Genomic DNA, 24,899 nt, shown 5'->3' with positions numbered 1-24,899 from the left:
TATCATATCAAAACTAGTGTGATTGGTTATTTTGCCTATGTAATACTTGTAGTGCAAATACACTAGGCTGACTTTGATACAAACTCTGGGATTCATCAAGCTCCGATGTGGGGTATCGCAACTGGTCCAATGTTAACTGTCATTCAAGTTCATAGCAGTTAACAGCGGATCAGGGATACCACGCATTGGAGTTTGGTTAATCTGTCCCATAAACCCCTTGGGTTCTTTAACATGTAAATCTCGTGTAGCACACACGCAAGCTGTGCCAAAATGCGCAGAAATAGTTTTGCAATGGATCTTGTAAATACCAACAGCATTCAGAAGGTTATACACACATTTAAATTATTATGACAGATTCAGCTTGTATTTTCTTATTTATTATATATACAGTATACAGTATATATAATATATATATATATATATATATATATATATATATATATATATATATATAGCATTATATATCATGGCACAGAATATTATTAGGGTCCTGACTAACAAATAAAATAAAACATGTAACATATTTCTTGGTTTTCAAAAGACACAGAGCCGCGCAGACTTATGGGTCATGTGAACCATGTATCACATAGAGTAGCATTAATAAGTCGTCCACTAGATACATTATTCATGATGTAAAAACACTGTCTGCTTGTGATTCATATGCTTGTCATAATTTGTCACCAGTGTGTTGCATAGCATTGAAAAACACCCCACCACCTGTTATTTTACGCCTTCAAAGTAATTCCCTCTTACCCTGCATCTGGAACTAGAGAAATATACACAGATTGCTAGATTATACTCAAAGCTTTTCAGACATTAAACATTTCTATTTTCATCATCTCTATTTTCATCATAGTAAAAAGGAAGCTGATTTGAACAGCCACTGCATTTAGAGAGCATGAATTCATGTTGATAATTCTTTGTTTTCATCCATTGTCCCATATTTTATGAAGAAATAAAACCATAATTAATAAGGAAAAAATAAGTAAGCAGAAAATCATGACACACAACAAATCATGTTTAATTACAAATATTTACCAAGCACAGATGCTGTACAGGTCCCTCCATTCCGGCAGTAATTATTGCAGTGGTTGATTTCACATCTTTCTCCAGAATAACTTGGCCAGCAGTGGCATCTTAGATCACCTTTCTCATTTATAATACATTTCCCTCCATTTTCACAAGTCAGTTTACATAAGTCATCTGTATGGTAATAGAACACACACATTTGTATTATTGCATAGTGTATTAAGGCTTTAAATTAGCCAGGGTGGAAAAAGAGAATGGTACTGAAAACAGAGATGTGCAAAACCGTGCAAAACCGTGCAAAACCGTGCAAAACGCATTCGGAAGAAGCAAAACATGGTGTCTGCCTTATTTATAGTGACAACATCAAGCAAGTCTAGCTAGTTTAGAGCATGAAGCAATTTAGCATGTTAAATAAAATTGCAATGCAGCTGACTTAATGAGCGGTGAATCATGGCTTTTTTTGTCACTCAAAAGTGGTACTCTTTGCATGGTTTCGCTCATGTATAGCGATAAAAGAAAACCACATTTGAAAATCTTTATTTTGTACAATTCCCTTTGTGAAACAGGGTTAGAGGAAAATTTATTAACAGTGTTGATCAAAAAAGATTTGATCAGAAAGGTAACCCTCTATATAGCACTCTAAACCTATATAGTATTTAATTATGGACATAAAGGGTTGTCCAACAATTAGTGCTGTCAGAATCACCGTAGAAGTTAAAAATAATAAAATTTTATTACGTCTTAATTGACTTTAAAAACACAGATGCAGTATTAAAAATCCCCATATAAACGTGGATATTGATACCAAATAAATATTGGAAATCAAGCTATATTTTGCAATATCCAATCATCCAAACCTATAGGTATGTAGTATAAAAACTGCTGAGACGGCTTAGGTTTGTATCAGAGACAGCTACTCCTGTATAAGTGATACATTGACAAACTATGTTACAACAGGTGCTGTCTTGGATCCCTTTTAGCAAGGGTGTAGCTAGCCTTTAATTGGCTTTGTATGTAAAGAGAGATCCAGCAATACTGTATGTCTTTATATAGGTAGTTGGAACATTGTATATACTCAGAATGTTATGTGATACAGATGTCTGCCCGTATAGTCATACACATTTAGCAGTGGAGTGCTTGAGAGCCCGAAAAAATCTTAATTGCTGGCTATTGTTTTAACCACTAACAGTATCTGTTTCCATTGCTATTGCAAAAGACACCGTCGTGATATACACACTACCGGGAATTAAATCCTCTATTCAGAACATCACATAGATTGTACTGTGTAATGATAAACAGGTAATGTCATAAGCCAACATAATAATAAACAGATGTACCCAGGGTCTGCAACAGACAATTTTGAGTGCTGCAGATAATGATTTGTTTCTGGTATGTATCAAGCACTAGTAGTATTCTGTATGTTGCCACTGTTTTTGCAAAAAATACACAGACGTGATATGCACACTGCTGGAGTATAATATACCCCGTTGACCTATTATATCACACTGATTTTGCAGTTTTACAATGACCAGGTAATGGCATGAGCCGAAAAACATAAGCCACAAATGTACTCAGAGTCTGCAACAAAATATATTAAGTTGCAGATAGTAGATGGGTTGCTGCACAATACAAGCCTGCTCATCTGCTGGTGTCCGGATGCTGCCACTGAGTGTGACGTCAATTGAAATACTATCTCCTATGCATTTTATTCCCACGGTCACATGACGCGGGACATTTAAATGAATAGGTGATACCGGCACCCTATAATGGGGCCTGTATCTCGGAAAGAAGGGAGTCCCCGGACCTCAAATCAACACGGTTTTGCTCCGGAGACCCCCTGCCACAATACACTAGTATTAAAACCCAAATAAAAAATTGAACAAATTCGTTACCGTAGCGCTATCCGCTATGGTAATGAGGCTGCTTTAATGTTATTTTTATTAATAGTGTGCGGGAGCAGGGGGTCTCCTGAAATGAACCGCATTGATTTCAGCCTCGGGGACCCCCTGCTTCCCGAGTTACAGGCCCTGGTATGGGGAGCCGGTATCTCCTTCATTATTTAAATCCCCCAGTCGCGTGATAGGAATGATTTAAAAATGGCGGCGATACTGGCACCCGATGCCCCATACCAGGGACTGTAACTCGGTAAGCAGGGGGTCTTGGAAGCAGAAATCAAAGTGCTTCAGCTCAGGAGACCCATTATAGGATAGGAGACTATTAATAAAAATGACATTAAAGCAGCTTCATTACCTTAGTGGAGAGCCGATAAGGCAATGAAAAGGTTAAGGCACGACAGCAGGTTTATTCAGGGCAGAGTGGGTGAGTGAAGGGGGTACATGGTCCTTCACTCACCTCCTCTGCCTCAATAAACATTACAATATGTACTACCCACCAATACACAACCACCCCCTGTGCCCCCACATAAAAACATTTGTATTTCGTTCTGCACAGGATTGATGCCAGAGGCTGGCGGGGGTCCCCAGGTGGTCCCCCCGAGTGCCTGTGGGCCCCACAGTGGTCTCCGGGTGGTCCCCACGGGTGTCTGGAGGTCCTCGGGTGGTCCTCGCGGGCCCCTGATGGCATGCGGTACCAATCCTGTTGCAAAAAAAAAACGTGGACTACATTGCAATAAATGCACCTCCCCCCCCCCCCAACACATACAGTACAGTAATGGGCAAAATAACTATTATCCATATATGGATAATAGCTAATTCGCCCATTATAAAATGAAACATTAGCCAGCCAGTATGAATAAAGTAAATAAAACGTTCAACTTACCCCTGCCATCACGAAGGGCATCCTCATCAGCATACTGCAGGTCCATGTCCTCCATTGCCAGAAATAATACAATAAATAATACAATCTAATGGCCCTTAACTCCTTAATCACTGTAGCGGTTAATAACCGCTATAGTAATTAAGGGGTTAACCCCTACCCCCCCATCCCCACCCATGAGGCCTAACCACCCACCCCAGACCCACTATACCCACCCTATACCCATTGATTGGCACAGTGGTATATCATACCCATATAATATGGGTATGATAGGCCAGAGGAGTGAAAACTTTTGCTGCTCGCACCCACCCTCCCTACCTGGGAGCTCCATCAAATGACTCTGTGGGGTCATGTGAAGTCATGTGACCTGCTGCGTCATTTGATGCGTGTGACAGCACGTCACATGATGCCACACGTCACTTGATGCCGCGTTGCCATAGCAACGCATCACAGAGATTTAGAATCTGGGTAAGTATAGAGTTGCAGAGGCCTCACGCGATCCCCCGCCATTTAATTTAAATGCCTTGGGGAAGAGCGCGGGCCTCGGCAACCGCCCGTGCCCCCCAGCAAAATCTCCCGCCCGCCTAAGGGGCACGCTCCCCAGTTTGCGCACCGCTGTGACAGGCCACTATTTCACTCAATGGTAAACCTAATAAAAATAATTAAGGGCAAAAATACAAAATAATCACATAAATATAGAAGCACCTAAACACCCCAACAATAAAAGAACTAAATAGCCTAATAAAACACATCACAAATAATTATCTATCACCAAAATAGCAAAATTATTACAGCTATGTTATTCCAAAACAATACAATTAATTAAACAAGTATCCAAGCAAACTATTAAACAAATAAAACCACTAGCCAACAAAACAAATAATTAATTTAAAACACTAGCCAACAAATCAATGAATGAATTTAAACCAGTAGCCAATAAAACTAATAAATAATTAAAAACGCTAACCAATCCTAAAATGTACTAAAAACTAGCCATCCAAATTCTAAACAATTTAATCCAACCAATAAACAGAAATACAAAAAATAACAGTCAATAGAAAACCAGCATTTGCCAAAAAATCAATTGGCTATCACTGTTTTTATCTGTACACTAAAGGGGCACAGATTAATACATTATCAGTCAATGGGCAATGAAAAACATAAAAATAAAAAAATAAAATAAAAAAACCTGTAAAAATCAAATTACATACATTCAATATTTTTCTTAATTTTAGAAGTGTTGACCCTCCGAATCCTGGCATATCAAGAACCTCTCGTACCGCGACATCATCAAAGTCAATCCAACGCCATCCACCTTGAAGATCCGGAACAGGAAACAAAATTCGTCTTTCTTTTATCTTCTGTCACCGTCTTCTTTCTTCATCTGTCATTATTTCTTTCTTTTCTTTAATCTTCTATCTTCATCTGTCAATCCAAAACCCAATGGTAAATCCAGAACAGGATGTTCTCTCGTGGTCTTCTTCCTTTTAAATGAAAGGCCTTATATATGGCCCGTGACATCACATTTTCAGGTCAGATGGTACAGCTCCAATCTGATTGGATGCTGTATCACGTGCCCGTCTCCTTTTTTTTGTTGTTAACGATGTGACGTCATCTCCAAGGGTGGTATGTCACATCCTTAAAACTACATGGCTATATCACATGGTATTACAGCCAATGGGATTGAAGACAATCCCATTGGTTGCTGTACCACGTGATAAGTCACATTAGTTCAAAAGGATGTGACATCACTTTAAGGGATGACTCCCGCTGGCCTCTGGTATAAATCCTGTGTATAAAACAATAAAAGATGTTTTTAAGTGAGGCACAGGGGGTGGGTTGTGTATTGGTGGTTAGTTCATATTGATAAGTTTATTGGGGGCAGAGAGGGTGAGTGAAGGGCCAACTACCCCCTTCACTCACCCCCTTTGCCCCCCAATAAAGCTGCTGTTGTTCCTTAACCCCTTCATTGCCTTAGCGGTTAGCCGTTAAGGTAATAAAGTTGCCTGTAAATGCATTTTTATTGCATGGGATTCATGCCGGGGGTCCCTGGTGCTGATATTAATGGGTATAATCTCCGGAGACCCCCAGCATCAATTTGATGCAGGAAAAATTCATTTTATTTCTAGGTCCCTCTCTCACTGCTTCTCGGCAGCTTCTCACCACCTTCCTGCCAACTTTTCCTAATGGGAGGATATTGAAAGGAAATCTCCATTCTAGAGTCATGATTAGCCCCGATAAGCTAATCGGTGCTACTAGAATTGCGCAAGTTTGAAAACCTGCCAATAATTGCCTTATCGCCACTCGTTTGGCGATTTGTTCCCCTAGAAAAAAAATGCTGAAAGGACTTTTATCGGCGACATATGGGACTTACTGAAACGCAGTAGGCCTTTTGGCGAAAAGACCTTGATAAGTGGCTTATCGGTGCTTAGTGCATTTGCCCCTTCGTTTTTAGCTTTACTTCTCGCTGAGTGCTCATACAGTACAAAGCATTTTATCCTCTAATAAGCAGTGTTCTTCCGTGAGACACCTTTTGGCGTGGGAAGACACCTTATACAGTAGTTCATTTATTTGAATAGGTTGTAATGTATTCCAGCATGAAGGTGTCTATGGAAGAATACTGAGATACTGTATAATGACATGGACAAAGACTTGACTTTTAATACATATATATGTAGCCTAGTGCCCCATGCTACTTATTTCTCTGGCCCCAACACTGTAAGTCCTGGTAAGGAGCAGGAAGTGTTGGGGTCAAATCCCTCATAACATGAGTCAGCATGTGTGTTCACCATGAGATAGATAATTTGTTGTGGTCTCCAGGTGCTAGCTTGGGACCGTTGGAGCATGTGACCATGGGGGTGGGTTTCCTAGAGGGGTGCTGACCTCTTACCGGGCCTAAGGAGTTGGGCCCTCCCCTGTGGTATAAAACAAGGCATCCCTCTAAATTTAGCGGTGTGTGTTCTGTCCCCTCCCTCTGAGGAGTGGGAGCTCTTCGCTTTGCCCCAGAAAGGGGAGCCGAGGAAAGGTTCTTGGGGCATCAAGCTCCATGGGCTTATTCCAGGGAAGGGTCCTGCAAGCTATGCTCTGACCCAGACAAGATGCGTGCAAGCTTCGAGTTATAGGTTAGTGAAGTGCCTATGACCTGTAACTCTCTTGCATGGGAGATGAGCTGTGAACCTGCAATAAAGAACCAAGTTGTACCATCACTGCTGTGATGTTATATGGAGGAAGGAGTGCCTGTGGGGGTTACCCGTTTCTAATAGGGTCCCTGCAGTATGGAGGCGCTGCACAAAGAGAGAGGAATGCTGAACCCTGTCCTGTTGCTACTCCCAAACACCAACAGCTGAAACTCAGCCTTCTGTACACCTACAGATTAGCACCACAAACCAGGTACCTGTAAATCTCGCTGGGGGGGGGGGTGGGGGAGAGGGGGAGTGTGTTACATACATTAAAGAGAATGAGAAAGGACCTCACAAGAGCTGTAATATAGAGCAAGGGTGCACAAACTTCCTGTGCTGCGCCCCCCTGCCTGGCAGCCGCAGCGACCCGGCGTTAATTGATGCCACGGGTCATGTGACGTCACATGACCCCACCACATCACTTGACGCGCATTGCCATGGAGACACGTCACGTCACCTGACCCCGTGTCATCATTTGACGCCACAATGCCATGGCGATGTGTCACTGAAGAGCCGGCAGAGAGAATGTAAGGGAGTTACAGAGGCCACCCGCCTCCCCCGGAATATGATTCAAATGTCTTGGGGAAGGGTGCGGGATCTCTGTAACCGCCCCCCCCGAAATTATTGTGCCCCCCCTAGTTTGCGTACCCTTGATATAGAGGACACTTTAACGTAATACAATGTATCCGTGATGTAATAACCTAAGTGAGTTAAAAACATATACATTTAATGAGACAGAATGAATAATTAAAGAAAACGTAATTATAAAAAAGCGCCATATGTGAGGGTAATCAAACCACAATGTGTACTGGTCCTAGTAGTGACCCCTACTATAGTACTTAGTGGTAATTTAAGCAAAATAATAAGCAATGAACAAAGCCTGTATATTTATATTTGCAGAACAAAATACTCCTGATTTAGAGCTTGTTTGATAATACAAATTGAAAATTCAAAATGCATTAAATCACAGGTTGGCTCCTTCAGAGGTGCAGTCATCCTGAAAGAGACCCTATCTGCTTAAATAGATAGGTACATAGAAGGGATTTAATGCCAACTGTACAATCTATATAAACAAGATTGCACATGTCTGGTCCAATAAGATGAAAATGTATAACAAGTACCAAGAATATTTCTCTATAAGTAATTATAGTGTTTTCTTGTCGGACCGCAGTTATAACTGTGTAATCTTTAGAGAAGCGGAGGTGACACCCATTTTCTTCTAACCCAGTAGAGCGAGGTAGCCCATGTTCTGTTCATCTTTTATTTAATTTCACCTGGACTCAGTAACTCATAGCCCTCAGTATATATTATTACTTTGTACTTGAAGTGCTTTTAAGGTTCCAATCAATAAAATTGATATTTCTTGGAGGTATGCTGTTAGGAGATAGTGTGCACTGCAAGCGTCAGCTGGTTTAGCTCACACTGATAGAACTGTGGCCTAGTAAAGCAGTGGTTGTGGGTTCTCATTCTGTTGGGTCTGACACCATTCCAGATCGATCGACATCTCTATATCTCTCTCTTTATATCTCTATTTATCTCTCTCTCTCTCTTTATCTTTTCTCTCTCAAAAAAAAATGTAGGCCTTGGCCTATTTGAAACTGATCAACGGTCCAAAGGAACCGTCTGATCCAAACCACAAGAATCTTTCACCCATCTCTACCCAACAGTCAGAATATTATTTTAAAGGTAAATGCTATCCTGTGTCATGCAATGCATTTAGCGAAATTGTGAACAGCAGGAATAAAGGTGTGTGCTTTATTCATATGTACTGTGTTAAATATGTATTATACTAACCTGTGAGGTTAGGATCTGTACATGATCCATTTTGTAAGACTTTTCCTTCTTGACATACACAAGATGCTCCAAAAGGATTCAGCAAGCAGAGGAAATCACACCTTAAATCCAAACACGGATTGGGCACTGTTGGAGAAAAAAATATTTTGTCTTGGCTAAAATGCTTAACACAATGTTAGTTGCTCTGCGTATGCAATTTATCTTTATGTCACATTAAAAATGGTAAACAGTTCAACTTTGTTGTTGTTGATGGTGCAGTCCCATTAAGTAACATTTGTTAGAGATACCTGTTACAAAATGAAGTAATCATCTGTATAGTGTTTATTTAGTGTTGTTAAGAAATGTCAGATTTGTTCATTGAGGCAACAAAATAGCACTTTATCTTATATATAATTCATGCTTAATTTATGAAGGCCTAATTAGCAGCTTACAAATCAACAAAGAAAACACAAAAGTGAGCACAAAGTTGCATTTCTTGTGCTCAACTGCCAATTCTTTTCTTTTTATATTAAGATATCTCCAAATAGAGAACTACTAGTGGATGAAAGTATTGAACAAAAAAATAACCAACTAAATTTAGACAGCATTTTTAAGGGTATAACAGTTAAATATTTCCATTACATGTCATATCTCCCTGCTTATAAATCTGGTCATTATTTGAATACTGTATTAAACAATCACATATCACTGACAACTCTTTTGTCAATGTAGCGGTCATGTAAAATGCCTACAGTCATCTCTCCTGCTGGCAGCAAGGCCTGGTAAGTGTGGGCATGCCAGCAGTATTCATGGAGGTTTTCCCTCACACCCTGGTGGGGTGCCCTGTGTATGGATGGGACTGGTCACATGCTCTGAGTCCATGGTTAGTGATGTCAGAGGTGTGTCAGCCTCAGAAGTTACATAAGGCACAGCACTGTGTTCTAAAGTTAGTTCTACCTGAAGTCTGAGTTGAGGGAGGAGTTCGGCTAAGAGGAGTAGTTCAAGTTCTGCAGAGTGTTAGTTATGTTATAGTAACTCCATGGGAGACTGTGTCCAGGGACCTGGCACAGGGCAGTGATTCCTGCGGGAATAGTGAATCCCTGATTTAGGTGACATACCTATCAAAGGGGAGCACGGGCGAGATGATCGGCTAAATACACCCATTGTGGAGGGCAGCTATGCCCACCGTGACAATAAAGATGGAGCTGATCAGAGAAACCCCTGTGTGTGAGAGTCCAATGATTACACAGGAGGTTGCACCACCGAGGAGTTCCTCGTCAGGATCATCCCCATGCAGACGCAGGGACCCTGGTGAGGTGGAGGCGCTGCACTGGAACTAGGTGAGACTCAGCACACTACCTCAGCTACCTGTCTGGACGGGTCCTCCCCACATACCATCATGCGGGAGACTCAGGAGTCCTGTAGCCAACAGGTGCACCACCCGACACTACCACACTGTAATGGGGGCCGGTTAGACCACAGGGGCCAATGTGAGATTGGGTGGGTCAGGCCGGGCCAGAAATACCGTTACATTTGGAGGCGCTGCTGAGAGCAGATCTGTCATCAGGACAGGCTCTAGCTAGGCACACTGGGAAACAGGGATAGAGTCTGCTGCCACTCTGTGCTGCGTAGGGACGGACCTAGGGGTGGTCAGGGGACTGACGGGATATTGTCAGTTCGCAGGGACAACCTAGGGGCCTGAAAGGAGTGAGGGGTTTGGAGCCGGGCTATAGCTGACCGAGTCACCTTGAGGCAGTGCTAGTTGGTAGGATGCCAGAAGGGATAGCCTGTTAACTTGGTCAGGAATCCTGGAGAGGGTCTGTGCTAGGCTGACCAAGAGAGGTAGACGCCCCAAGTACTGCATGGCAGAGCCAGAGTACCTAGCCCATTCCAGACACTCACCGTAGGGAGCACAGACTGGGAGGAAGGAGTCACAGCAGACACTGAGAGAGTGAGCCTAGCCTGAGGTAGTGCAACACTGGGTCACACCTAGATAAGGTACATATGTGGTGGTGCATCTGAAGCTAATCTTTATTGTACCGGTGTGGTGGCTGCCCCGCAGAGTGGAGCACCATGTACGATAATTGGTACGAGAGTGAGACAACCCAAAGAATGGAGGATCCGCGTGGTGCGGAGAACCCAAAATGGCGACCAGAGGCTGATGGGGAGGGCACCCGTGGCGTGCACCCCACTGAAGAGCAAACAGTCGCCGAGTTATCGTTAACCAGTCTGCTCTGGAGCGGAGCGAAGGCTGTGGCTGCCCCGTTTTTATCCTGCTTGGGACAGCGAGGGGCCACCCTTGAAGAGTGTGAGGAAATTGTAATAATTGGGGGAGAACCCCGTGAGGAGAGCAAACAGACTGACTTTTTGGGCTTAAAAGCCAACCAAAATGGCGGTTCCCGCTTGCTAGGGACACCGCATGGGACAGTCACAGAAAATGTGGCTGGTGCAGGACTTGCAAAAAGCTGGCCGGGAATGGCGCGAACAGCAGAGCCCCGCCCTGATGGGGGGCATGGCGCGAAAGCTATGGCTGCGCCTGCATGGACAGTGACTCACTCAGCCCCTGTGCTGAGTCAACCGCTTAGTCTATGGGACCCTCCCCTGATTTCTACCAGGGGGAGTGAATTTCAACTATGGCCTGTGGGAATGCACCCACTGGGCCCAGGGACTGATATCCAGACGGCGCCACTACAAAAAGTAGTTCCGGCCGTGGAAGAGCCGTGCAAAAAGGATGGTTATCTTGCACAGAGGGCGGCTGCCAGGAGAAGGCGGGAACTGGCCGCGGGAAAAGACCCCCACCCTTGTGGGGAAATTGGCGCGAAAACGCTAACCGCGCCCACCAGGACTGAGAGAGGTGCGGCCTTAATTAAGGGGCATGATATTCCCCTGTGGGACCCGCCCATAATTGCAACCCCTGGGGGCGGGTTCCAGCTCTGTCAGAGAAGGGAGGAGCCGAAGCAGGGAGTGGCGGATCCAGCAACTTCCATCAGTCAGTTGCGAGGAACCACTGAGAAGGAGAGACCTGTACAGGAAGTGGCTCCTGTACAAAGAATGGCCTGCTCCTCCACTGTGGGCACGATGGTCTCCACCCAACCCTACTCAGTACCCGGCGGGTTGCTAGTAGTGAGGGTGGCCAACACCGAGACGGTGGTCGGGCTCTGCCTACAATGTGGGCTGCCCGGAGGCACGGTCAACACGGCGGCACGTTGCCCTCATTGTGGGACTTTATACCTGTGGCCTATGCCCACATTTATTCCAATTCAGCCTGCTGACCCCCCGGTGGACATGGCAAGGCGCTCCGCCGAGTCCCCGGGCGCGCTATGGATCAACCGCGCGAGTCCAGGAGACAAGGGACTGGAGCCGGTCAAGTCGGCTGGGTCAGTGGCGATCGAGGCGGTTGAAGCACCCCCCGCAATCGGGGAAAAGAGACTTTCACTCCGCTCGGAGACCCCTAAGTCAGGGAAAGGGGATTACTCGGACGAGGACCTCCGTGAGCTGGCAGTGTTAAAGGCGGAGTCAAAAAGGACCACCGGAAGGACGACACCCCGTGGGGTGAGTGGTGGCCTTGAGAACAGGGCGTCCCCCGCAGATCGGCGAGCCGACAGACGGAGTCCCGCCATCCCAGGACCTGATCTAGGAGACGGGAGAGAGACGCCTATACCCCTGCGGATGGGTAAGCCAAGCAGCCCTATTACTTACTTGGTTGCAGCAGACGGCGAAGCGCTGGAAGGGCCGCGCCAGGCCCCGAGCGCACGTGGAGTGGCGGCATCACTTCCGGCGGCGACGGCGGAGCAACCGGATGTCGTCGTGGAAGAAGAGATCCCGCATGGGGGTCCCACGCAAGATGGCGACGCTTCCGGTTCCGGGGAAGACATCGCTTCCGGTGGTGACGGCGGAACCCATGGAGAAGTTGCAGCGACGCTTCGGCGATTGGGGGAAGGTCCCCAATCACCTCAACGGCTCAGAAGCAGGACGGGCGATCTGAGGACTACGGAGGGTGAAGTATCATCCTTTGAAATATCTACGGACAGCCAGGAACGGGTCGCAGCCCCGTGGCAATCGCTACCCCGTCCGTATGCCCAACCCCATGCCCTAGCTAAGACCCCTGCCCCGGTCACACGGTCCCCGGGTTCCCCGCCTAGCCTGGAATCAGTGGACATTCCCTCAGAAGAGGAGGGGAGACGGACTGGGGAAAGACAGCGCAGTGGCGCTACGGAAGGTATCTCCAGGGGAGGGGGAGAATTGAGAATGGCTGCGGGAGGCCGGTGGTTGCCCCCTGCGGTTCCGGCGCCGGTAAAAAAGGCCCCGGGGTCGTCTAGGTGGTCTGTACCGCAATCTGAGCGGTCATCAGGGGTATTTTCTATGGACGATGATAGGGACTCAGGAAGGTCAAACAGATTCCGGGAGAACCGTTGGTGGGCCCCATTATTTGAAGGGTACTCGGCCTGGATGGACCGCACTCGGTTCCTCATCCGGCGAGAGGATGTAGTGGACTATTGGTGGGCGGTGGGAGAGTTTACCCCAGAACAGAGGGACCGGGAACTGCAGGAGCGCTGGCTTCAAATAGAGCATAGGGAGATAGAACCTATGGGTCCCAGCATCTTGTCAGACCCCGTGGACCCTGACGAACCCCTATCATGGGTGCTACCAGGGAGGGCAGGTAAGGCTGACCTGACTAGGATCAGTAGGGCCGAACGGGCCATAATAGCTCGTTACAAGTCATCCCACGGGTTGGAGTACCCGTATGTTCCTGAGCCACTAATGGATGAAATAGAGGAGAACAGGGATAGGTGGCTCCGGGAAAATATTGAGATGCACTTAGTCAGTAAGGGGAATGATGTGGTGGGGAAGAAGGCCGAGGAGCGGATAGAGCACCTGATCCGCATATGGGCAATAGGGAGAAATATCCACAAACACAAGGCAACATATAGGCCCGAGAGGGGATTACCACGGCATTATTCTGTTACCGTTCTAGATATGGGGGGTAGGGAAGTAAAGAAACCGGACCCCTATCACTATTTTTAGGTGGTACTGTGCATCACGCGGGTCTGTGGCTGCTGGTCGGGGCGGGCTTGGCGGATGACTGTATTCATGTATACTGCATTATGAGGAAATTTGTGTGATGTTAATTATGTTTTCCGTTACAGTGCTTCCTGGAAAGAGGTATACAAATTTAGGTCCCAGCGAGGCCGATGGGATTCACCAGGGGGAGAATGTAGCGGTCATGTAAAATGCCTACAGTCATCTCTCCTGCTGGCAGCAAGGCCTGGTAAGTGTGGGCATGCCAGCAGTAATCATGGAGGTTTTCCCTCACACCCTGGTGGGGTGCCCTGTGTATGGATGGGACTGGTCACATGCTCTGAGTCCATGGTTAGTGATGTCAGAGGTGTGTCAGCCTCAGAAGTTACATAAGGCGGAGCAACCGGATGTCGTCGTGGAAGAAGAGATCCCGCATGGGGGTCCCACGCAAGATGGCGACGCTTCCGGTTCCGGGGAAGACATCGCTTCCGGTGGTGACGGCGGAACCCATGGAGAATTTGCAGCGACGCTTCGGCGATTGGGGGAAGGTCCCCAATCACCTCAACGGCTCAGAAGCTGGACGGGCGATCTGAGGACTGAGGAGGGTGAAGTATCATCCTTTGAAATATCTACGGACAGCCAGGAACGGGTCGCAGCCCCGTGGCAATCGCTACCCCGTCCGTATGCCCAACCCCATGCCCTAGCTAAGACCCCTGCCCCGGTCACACGGTCCCCGGGTTCCCCGCCTAGCCTGGAATCAGTGGACATTCCCTCAGAAGAGGAGGGGAGACGGACTGGGGAAAGACAGCGCAGTGGCGCTACGGAAGGTATCTCCAGGGGAGGGGGAGAATTGAGAACGGCTGCGGGAGGCCGGTGGTTGCCCCCTGCGGTTCCGGCGCCAGTAAAAAAGGCCCCGGGGTCATCTAGGTGGTCTGTACCGCAATCTGAGCGGTCATCAGGGGTATTTTCTATGGACGATGATAGGGACTCAGGAAGGTCAAACAGATTCCGGGAGAACCGTTGGTGGGCCCCATTATTTGAAGGGTACTCGGCCTGGATGGACCGCACTCGGTTCCTCATCCGGCGAGAGGATGTAGTGGACTATTGGTGGGCGGTGGGAGAGTTTACCCCAGAACAGAGGGACCGGGAACTGCAGGAGCGCTGGCTTCAAATAGAGCATAGGGAGATAGAACCTATGGGTCCCAGCATCTTGTCAGACCCCGTGGACCCTGACGAACCCCTATCATGGGTGCTACCAGGGAGGGCAGGTAAGGCTGACCTGACTAGGATCAGTAGGGCCGAACGGGCCATAATGGCTCGTTACAAGTCATCCCACGGGTTGGAGTACCCGTATGTTCCTGAGCCACTAATGGATGAAATAGAGGAGAACAGGGATAGGTGGCTCCGGGAAAATATTGAGATGCACTTAGTCAGTAAGGGGAATGATGTGGTGGGGAAGAAGGCGAGGAGCGGATAGAGCACCTGATCCGCATATGGGCAATAGGGAGAAATATCCACAAACACAAGGCAACATATAGGCCCGAGAGGGGATTACCACGGCATTATTCTGTTACCGTTCTAGATATGGGGGGTAGGGAAGTAAAGAAACCGGACCCCTATCACTATTTTTAGGTGGTACTGTGCATCACGCGGGTCTGTGGCTGCTGGTCGGGGCGGGCTTGGCGGATGACTGTATTCATGTATACTGCATTATGAGGAAATTTGTGTGATGTTAATTATGTTTTCCGTTACAGTGCTTCCTGGAAAGAGGTATACAAATTTAGGTCCCAGCGAGGCCGATGGGATTCACCAGGGGGAGAATGTAGCGGTCATGTAAAATGCCTACAGTCATCTCTCCTGCTGGCAGCAAGGCCTGGTAAGTGTGGGCATGCCAGCAGTAATCATGGAGGTTTTCCCTCACACCCTGGTGGGGTGCCCTGTGTATGGATGGGACTGGTCACATGCTCTGAGTCCATGGTTAGTGATGTCAGAGGTGTGTCAGCCTCAGAAGTTACATAAGGCACAGCACTGTGTTCTAAAGTTAGTTCTACCTGAAGTCTGAGTTGAGGGAGGAGTTCGGCTAAGAGGAGTAGTTCAAGTTCTGCAGAGTGTTAGTTATGTTATAGTAACTCCATGGGAGACTGTGTCCAGGGACCTGGCACAGGGCAGTGATTCCTGCTGGAATAGTGAATCCCTGATTTAGGTGACATACCTATCAAAGGGGAGCACGGGCGAGATGATCGGCTAAATACACCCATTGTGGAGGGCAGCTATGCCCACCGTGACAATAAAGATGGAGCTGATCAGAGAAACCCCTGTGTGTGAGAGTCCAATGATTACACAGGAGGTTGCACCACCGAGGAGTTCCTCGTCAGGATCATCCCCATGCGGACGCAGGGACCCTGGTGAGGTGGAGGCGCTGCACTGGAACTAGGTGAGACTCAGCACACTACCTCAGCTGCCTGTCTGGACGGGTCCTCCCCACATACCATCATGCGGGAGACTCAGGAGTCCTGTAGCCAACAGGTGCACCACCCGACACTACCACACTGTAATGGGGGCCGGTTAGACCACAGGGGCCAATGTGAGATTGGGTGGGTCAGGCCGGGCCAGAAATACCGTTACATTTGGAGGCGCTGCTGAGAGCAGATCTGTCATCAGGACAGGCTCTAGCTAGGCACACTGGGAAACAGGGATAGAGTCTGCTGCCACTCTGTGCTGCGTAGGGACGGACCTAGGGGTGGTCAGGGGACTGACGGGATATTGTCAGTTCGCAGGGACAACCTAGGGGCCTGAAAGGAGTGAGGTGTTTGGAGCCGGGCTATAGCTGACCGAGTCACCTTGAGGCAGTGCTAGTTGGTAGGATGCCAGAAGGGATAGCCTGTTAACTTGGTCAGGAATCCTGGAGAGGGTCTGCGCTAGGCTGACCAAGAGAGGTAGACGCCCCAAGTACTGCATGGCAGAGCCAGAGTACCTAGCCCATTCCAGACACTCACCGTAGGGAGCACAGACTGGGAGGAAGGAGTCACAGCAGACACTGAGAGAGTGAGCCTAGCCTGAGGTAGTGCAACACTGGGTCACACCTAGATAAGGTACATATGTGGTGGTGCATCTGAAGCTAATCTTTATTGTACCGGTGTGGTGGCTGCCCCGCAGAGTGGAGCACCATGTACGATAATTGGTACGAGAGTGAGACAACCCAAAGAATGGAGGATCCGCGTGGTGCGGAGAACCCAAAATGGCGACCAGAGGCTGATGGGGAGGGCACCCGTGGCGTGCACCCCACTGAAGAGCAAACAGTCGCCGAGTTATCGTTAACCAGTCTGCTCTGGAGCGGAGCGAAGGCTGTGGCTGCCCCGTTTTTATCCTGCTTGGGACAGCGAGGGGCCACCCTTGAAGAGTGTGAGGAAATTGTAATAATTGGGGGAGAACCCCGTGAGGAGAGCAAACAGACTGACTTTTTGGGCTTAAAAGCCAACCAAAATGGCGGTTGCCGCTTGCTAGGGACACCGCATGGGACAGTCACAGAAAATGTGGCTGGTGCAGGACTTGCAAAAAGCTGGCCGGGAATGGCGCGAACAGCAGAGCCCCGCCCTGATGGGGGGCATGGCGCGAAAGCTATGGCTGCGCCTGCATGGACAGTGACTCACTCAGCCCCTGTGCTGAGTCAACCGCTTAGTCTATGGGACCCTCCCCTGATTTCTACCAGGGGGAGTGAATTTCAACTATGGCCTGTGGGAATGCACCCACTGGGCCCAGGGACTGATATCCAGACGGCGCCACTACAAAAAGTAGTTCCGGCCGTGGAAGAGCCGTGCAAAAAGGATGGTTATCTTGCACAGAGGGCGGCTGCCAGGAGAAGGCGGGAACTGGCCGCGGGAAAAGACCCCCACCCTTGTGGGGAAATTGGCGCGAAAACGCTAACCGCGCCCACCAGGACTGAGAGAGGTGCGGCCTTAATTAAGGGGCATGATATTCCCCTGTGGGACCCGCCCATAATTGCAACCCCTGGGGGCGGGTTCCAGCTCTGTCAGAGAAGGGAGGAGCCGAAGCAGGGAGTGGCGGATCCAGCAACTTCCATCAGTCAGTTGCGAGGAACCACTGAGAAGGAGAGACCTGTACAGGAAGTGGCTCCTGTACAAAGAATGGCCTGCTCCTCCACTGTGGGCACGATGGTCTCCACCCAACCCTACTCAGTACCCGGCGGGTTGCTAGTAGTGAGGGTGGCCAACACCGAGACGGTGGTCGGGCTCTGCCTACAATGTGGGCTGCCCGGAGGCACGGTCAACACGGCGGCATGTTGCCCTCATTGTGGGACTTTATACCTGTGGCCTATGCCCACATTTATTCCAATTCAGCCTGCTGACCCCCCGGTGGACATGGCAAGGCGCTCCGCCGAGTCCCCGGGCGCGCTATGGATCAACCGCGCGAGTCCAGGAGACAAGGGACTGGAGCCGGTCAAGTCGGCTGGGTCAGTGGCGATCGAGGCGGTTAAAGCACCCCCCGCAATCGGGGAAAAGAGACTTTCACTCCGCTCGGAGACCCCTAAGTCAGGGAAAGGGGATTACTCGGACGAGGACCTCCGTGAGCTGGCAGTGTTAAAGGCGGAGTCAAAAAGGACCACCGGAAGGACGACACCCCGTGGGGTGAGTGGTGGCCTTGAGAACAGGGCGTCCCCCGCAGATCGGCGAGCCGACAGACGGAGTCCCGCCATCCCAGGACCTGATCTAGGAGACGGGAGAGAGACGCCTATACCCCTGCGGATGGGTAAGCCAAGCAGCCCTATTACTTACTTGGTTGCAGCAGACGGCGAAGCGCTGGAAGGGCCGCGCCAGGCCCCGAGCGCACGTGGAGTGGCGGCATCACTTCCGGCGGCGACGGCGGAGCAACCGGATGTCGTCGTGGAAGAAGAGATCCCGCATGGGGGTCCCACGCAAGATGGCGACGCTTCCGGTTCCGGGGAAGACATCGCTTCCGGTGGTGACGGCGGAACCCATGGAGAAGTTGCAGCGACGCTTCGGCGATTGGGGGAAGGTCCACAATCACCTCAACGGCTCAGAAGCAGGACGGGCGATCTGAGGACTACGGAGGGTGAAGTATCATCCTTTGAAATATCTACGGACAGCCAGGAACGGGTCGCAGCCCCGTGGCAATCGCTACCCCGTCCGTATGCCCAACCCCATGCCCTAGCTAAGACCCCTGCCCCGGTCACACGGTCCCCGGGTTCCCCGCCTAGCCTGGAATCAGTGGCCTCAGAAGAGGAGGGGAGACGGACTGGGGAAAGACAGCGCAGTGGCCCTACGGAAGGTATCTCCAGGGGAGGGGGAGAATTGAGAACGGCTGCGGGAGGCCGGTGGTTGCCCCCTGCGGTTCCGGCGCCGGTAAAAAAGGCCCCGGGGTCGTCTAGGTGGTCTGTACCGCAATCTGAGCGGTCATCAGGGGTATTTTCTATGGACGATGATAGGGACTCAGGAAGGTCAAACAGATTCCGGGAGAACCGTTGGTGGGCCCCATTATTTGAAGGGTACTCGGCATGGATGGACCGCACTCGGTTCCTCATCCGGCGAGAGGATGTAGTGGACTATTGGTGGGCGGTGGGAGAGTTTACCCCAGAACAGAGGGACTGGGAACTGCAGGAGCGCTGGCTTCAAATAGAGCATAGGGAGATAGAACCTATGGGTCCCAGCATCTTGTCAGACCCCGTGGACCCTGACGAACCCCTATCATGGGTGCTACCAGGGAGGGCAGGTAAGGCTGACCTGACTAGGATCAGTAGGGCCGAACGGGCCATAATAGCTCGTTACAAGTCATCCCACGGGTTGGAGTACCCGTATGTTCCTGAGCCACTAATGGATGAAATAGAGGAGAACAGGGATAGGTGGCTCCGGGAAAATATTGAGATGCACTTAGTCAGTAAGGGGAATGATGTGGTGGGGAAGAAGGCCGAGGAGCGGATAGAGCACCTGATCCGCATATGGGCAATAGGGAGAAATATCCACAAACACAAGGTAACATATAGGCCCGAGAGGGGATTACCACGGCATTATTCTGTTACCGTTCTAGATATGGGGGGTAGGGAAGTAAAGAAACCGGACCCCTATCACTATTTTTAGGTGGTACTGTGCATCACGCGGGTCTGTGGCTGCTGGTCGGGGCGGGCTTGGCGGATGACTGTATTCATGTATACTGCATTATGAGGAAATTTGTGTGATGTTAATTATGTTTTCCGTTACAGTGCTTCCTGGAAAGAGGTATACAAATTTAGGTCCCAGCGAGGCCGATGGGATTCACCAGGGGGAGAATGTAGCGGTCATGTAAAATGCCTACAGTCATCTCTCCTGCTGGCAGCAAGGCCTGGTAAGTGTGGGCATGCCAGCAGTAATCATGGAGGTTTTCCCTCACACCCTGGTGGGGTGCCCTGTGTATGGATGGGACTGGTCACATGCTCTGAGTCCATGGTTAGTGATGTCAGAGGTGTGTCAGCCTCAGAAGTTACATAAGGCGGAGCAACCGGATGTCGTCGTGGAAGAAGAGATCCCGCATGGGGGTCCCACGCAAGATGGCGACGCTTCCGGTTCCGGGGAAGACATCGCTTCCGGTGGTGACGGCGGAACCCATGGAGAAGTTGCAGCGACGCTTCGGCGATTGGGGGAAGGTCCCCAATCACCTCAATGGCTCAGAAGCTGGACGGGCGATCTGAGGACTGAGGAGGGTGAAGTATCATCCTTTGAAATATCTACGGACAGCCAGGAACGGGTCGCAGCCCCGTGGCAATCGCTACCCCGTCCGTATGCCCAACCCCATGCCCTAGCTAAGACCCCTGCCCCGGTCACACGGTCCCCGGGTTCCCCGCCTAGCCTGGAATCAGTGGACATTCCCTCAGAAGAGGAGGGGAGACGGACTGGGGAAAGACAGCGCAGTGGCGCTACGGAAGGTATCTCCAGGGGAGGGGGAGAATTGAGAACGGCTGCGGGAGGCCGGTGGTTGCCCCCTGCGGTTCCGGCGCCGGTAAAAAAGGTCCCTGGGTCATCTAGGTGGTCTGTACCGCAATCTGAGCGGTCATCAGGGGTATTTTCTATGGACGATGATAGGGACTCAGGAAGGTCAAACAGATTCCGGGAGAACCGTTGGTGGGCCCCATTATTTGAAGGGTACTCGGCCTGGATGGACCGCACTCGGTTCCTCATCCGGCGAGAGGATGTAGTGGACTATTGGTGGGCGGTGGGAGAGTTTACCCCAGAACAGAGGGACCGGGAACTGCAGGAGCGCTGGCTTCAAATAGAGCATAGGGAGATAGAACCTATGGGTCCCAGCATCTTGTCAGACCCCGTGGACCCTGACGAACCCCTATCATGGGTGCTACCAGGGAGGGCAGGTAAGGCTGACCTGACTAGGATCAGTAGGGCCGAACGGGCCATAATGGCTCGTTACAAGTCATCCCACGGGTTGGAGTACCCGTATGTTCCTGAGCCACTAATGGATGAAATAGAGGAGAACAGGGATAGGTGGCTCCGGGAAAATATTGAGATGCACTTAGTCAGTAAGGGGAATGATGTGGTGGGGAAGAAGGCCGAGGAGCGGATAGAGCACCTGATCCGCATATGGGCAATAGGGAGAAATATCCACAAACACAAGGTAACATATAGGCCCGAGAGGGGATTACCACGGCATTATTCTGTTACCGTTCTAGATATGGGGGGTAGGGAAGTAAAGAAACCGGACCCCTATCACTATTTTTAGGTGGTACTGTGCATCACGCGGGTCTGTGGCTGCTGGTCGGGGCGGGCTTGGCGGATGACTGTATTCATGTATACTGCATTATGAGGAAATTTGTGTGATGTTAATTATGTTTTCCGTTACAGTGCTTCCTGGAAAGAGGTATACAAATTTAGGTCCCAGCGAGGCCGATGGGATTCACCAGGGGGAGAATGTAGCGGTCATGTAAAATGCCTACAGTCATCTCTCCTGCTGGCAGCAAGGCCTGGTAAGTGTGGGCATGCCAGCAGTAATCATGGAGGTTTTCCCTCACACCCTGGTGGGGTGCCCTGTGTATGGATGGGACTGGTCACATGCTCTGAGTCCATGGTTAGTGATGTCAGAGGTGTGTCAGCCTCAGAAGTTACATAAGGCACAGCACTGTGTTCTAAAGTTAGTTCTACCTGAAGTCTGAGTTGAGGGAGGAGTTCGGCTAAGAGGAGTAGTTCAAGTTCTGCAGAGTGTTAGTTATGTTATAGTAACTCCATGGGAGACTGTGTCCAGGGACCTGGCACAGGGCAGTGATTCCTGCGGGAATAGTGAATCCCTGATTTAGGTGACATACCTATCAAAGGGGAGCACGGGCGAGATGATCGGCTAAATACACCCATTGTGGAGGGCAGCTATGCCCACCGTGACAATAAAGATGGAGCTGATCAGAGAAACCCCTGTGTGTGAGAGTCCAATGATTACACAGGAGGTTGCACCACCGAGGAGTTCCTCGTCAGGATCATCCCCATGCGGACGCAGGGACCCTGGTGAGGTGGAGGCACTGCACTGGAACTAGGTGAGACTCAGCACACTACCTCAGCTGCCTGTCTGGACGGGTCCTCCCCACATACCATCATGCGGGAGACTCAGGAGTCCTGTAGCCAACAGGTGCACCACCCGACACTACCACACTGTAATGGGGGCCGGTTAGACCACAGGGGCCAATGTGAGATTGGGTGGGTCAGGCCGGGCCAGAAATACCGTTACATTTGGAGGCGCTGCTGAGAGCAGATCTGTCATCAGGACAGGCTCTAGCTAGGCACACTGGGAAACAGGGATAGAGTCTGCTGCCACTCTGTGCTGCGTAGGGACGGACCTAGGGGTGGTCAGGGGACTGACGGGATATTGTCAGTTCGCAGGGACAACCTAGGGGCCTGAAAGGAGTGAGGGGTTTGGAGCCGGGCTATAGCTGACCGAGTCACCTTGAGGCAGTGCTAGTTGGTAGGATGCCAGAAGGGATAGCCTGTTAACTTGGTCAGGAATCCTGGAGAGGGTCTGCGCTAGGCTGACCAAGAGAGGTAGACGCCCCAAGTACTGCATGGCAGAGCCAGAGTACCTAGCCCATTCCAGACACTCACCGTAGGGAGCACAGACTGGGAGGAAGGAGTCACAGCAGACACTGAGAGAGTGAGCCTAGCCTGAGGTAGTGCAACACTGGGTCACACCTAGATAAGGTACATATGTGGTGGTGCATCTGAAGCTAATCTTTATTGTACCGGTGTGGTGGCTGCCCCGCAGAGTGGAGCACCATGTACGATAATTGGTACGAGAGTGAGACAACCCAAAGAATGGAGGATCCGCGTGGTGCGGAGAACCCAAAATGGCGACCAGAGGCTGATGGGGAGGGCACCCGTGGCGTGCACCCCACTGAAGAGCAAACAGTCGCCGAGTTATCGTTAACCAGTCTGCTCTGGAGCGGAGCGAAGGCTGTGGCTGCCCCGTTTTTATCCTGCTTGGGACAGCGAGGGGCCACCCTTGAAGAGTGTGAGGAAATTGTAATAATTGGGGGAGAACCCCGTGAGGAGAGCAAACAGACTGACTTTTTGGGCTTAAAAGCCAACCAAAATGGCGGTTGCCGCTTGCTAGGGACACCGCATGGGACAGTCACAGAAAATGTGGCTGGTGCAGGACTTGCAAAAAGCTGGCCGGGAATGGCGCGAACAGCAGAGCCCCGCCCTGATGGGGGGCATGGCGCGAAAGCTATGGCTGCGCCTGCATGGACAGTGACTCACTCAGCCCCTGTGCTGAGTCAACCGCTTAGTCTATGGGACCCTCCCCTGATTTCTACCAGGGGGAGTGAATTTCAGCTATGGCCTGTGGGAATGCACCCACTGGGCCCAGGGACTGATATCCAGACGGCGCCACTACAAAAAGTAGTTCCGGCCGTGGAAGAGCCGTGCAAAAAGGATGGTTATCTTGCACAGAGGGCGGCTGCCAGGAGAAGGCGGGAACTGGCCGCGGGAAAAGACCCCCACCCTTGTGGGGAAATTGGCGCGAAAACGCTAACCGCGCCCACCAGGACTGAGAGAGGTGCGGCCTTAATTAAGGGGCATGATATTCCCCTGTGGGACCCGCCCATAATTGCAACCCCTGGGGGCGGGTTCCAGCTCTGTCAGAGAAGGGAGGAGCCGAAGCAGGGAGTGGCGGATCCAGCAACTTCCATCAGTCAGTTGCGAGGAACCACTGAGAAGGAGAGACCTGTACAGGAAGTGGCTCCTGTACAAAGAATGGCCTGCTCCTCCACTGTGGGCACGATGGTCTCCACCCAACCCTACTCAGTACCCGGCGGGTTGCTAGTAGTGAGGGTGGCCAACACCGAGACGGTGGTCGGGCTCTGCCTACAATGTGGGCTGCCCGGAGGCACGGTCAACACGGCGGCACGTTGCCCTCATTGTGGGACTTTATACCTGTGGCCTATGCCCACATTTATTCCAATTCAGCCTGCTGACCCCCCGGTGGACATGGCAAGGCGCTCCGCCGAGTCCCCGGGCGCGCTATGGATCAACCGCGCGAGTCCAGGAGACAAGGGACTGGAGCCGGTCAATTCGGCTGGGTCAGTGGCGATCGAGGCGGTTGAAGCACCCCCCGCAATCGGGGAAAAGAGACTTTCACTCCGCTCGGAGACCCCTAAGTCAGGGAAAGGGGATTACTCGGACAAGGACCTCCGTGAGCTGGCAGTGTTAAAGGCGGAGTCAAAAAGGACCACCGGAAGGATGACACCCCGTGGGGTGAGTGGTGGCCTTGAGAACAGGGCGTCCCCCGCAGATCGGCGAGCCGACAGACGGAGTCCCGCCATCCCAGGACCTGATCTAGGAGACGGGAGAGAGACGCCTATACCCCTGCGGATGGGTAAGCCAAGCAGCCCTATTACTTACTTGGTTGCAGCAGACGGCGAAGCGCTGGAAGGGCCGCACCAGGCCCCGAGCGCACGTGGAGTGGCGGCATCACTTCCGGCGGCGACGGCGGAGCAACCGGATGTCGTCGTGGAAGAACAGATCCCGCATGGGGGTCCCACGCAAGATGGCGACGCTTCCGGTTCCGGGGAAGACATCGCTTCCGGTGGTGACGGCGGAACCCATGGAGAAGTTGCAGCGACGC

General features: G+C 50.5%; 1 protein-coding gene across 1 annotated transcript in view; it reads right to left on the bottom strand.

Annotated features, from left to right (window-relative positions):
* The window catches only part of LRP1B (LDL receptor related protein 1B), a 1,102,312-nt gene that overhangs the window by 33,401 nt on the left and 1,044,012 nt on the right, over positions 1-24,899 (bottom strand). Inside the window, exons 82-83 of the mRNA XM_075610066.1 lie at positions 8,778-8,903; positions 1,039-1,203 (exon numbers count right to left, since the gene is read on the bottom strand). Coding sequence (XP_075466181.1) covers positions 1,039-1,203; positions 8,778-8,903 — 291 coding nt within the window. The remainder of the gene's footprint in view (positions 1-1,038; positions 1,204-8,777; positions 8,904-24,899) is intronic.

The sequence above is a fragment of the Ascaphus truei genome, chromosome 7, assembly GCF_040206685.1.
Source record: "Ascaphus truei isolate aAscTru1 chromosome 7, aAscTru1.hap1, whole genome shotgun sequence".
Classification (NCBI taxonomy): Eukaryota; Metazoa; Chordata; class Amphibia; order Anura; family Ascaphidae; genus Ascaphus; species Ascaphus truei.
Note: the sequence above shows the minus strand (reverse complement) of the source record. Positions and strands in the feature narration are given on the sequence as shown.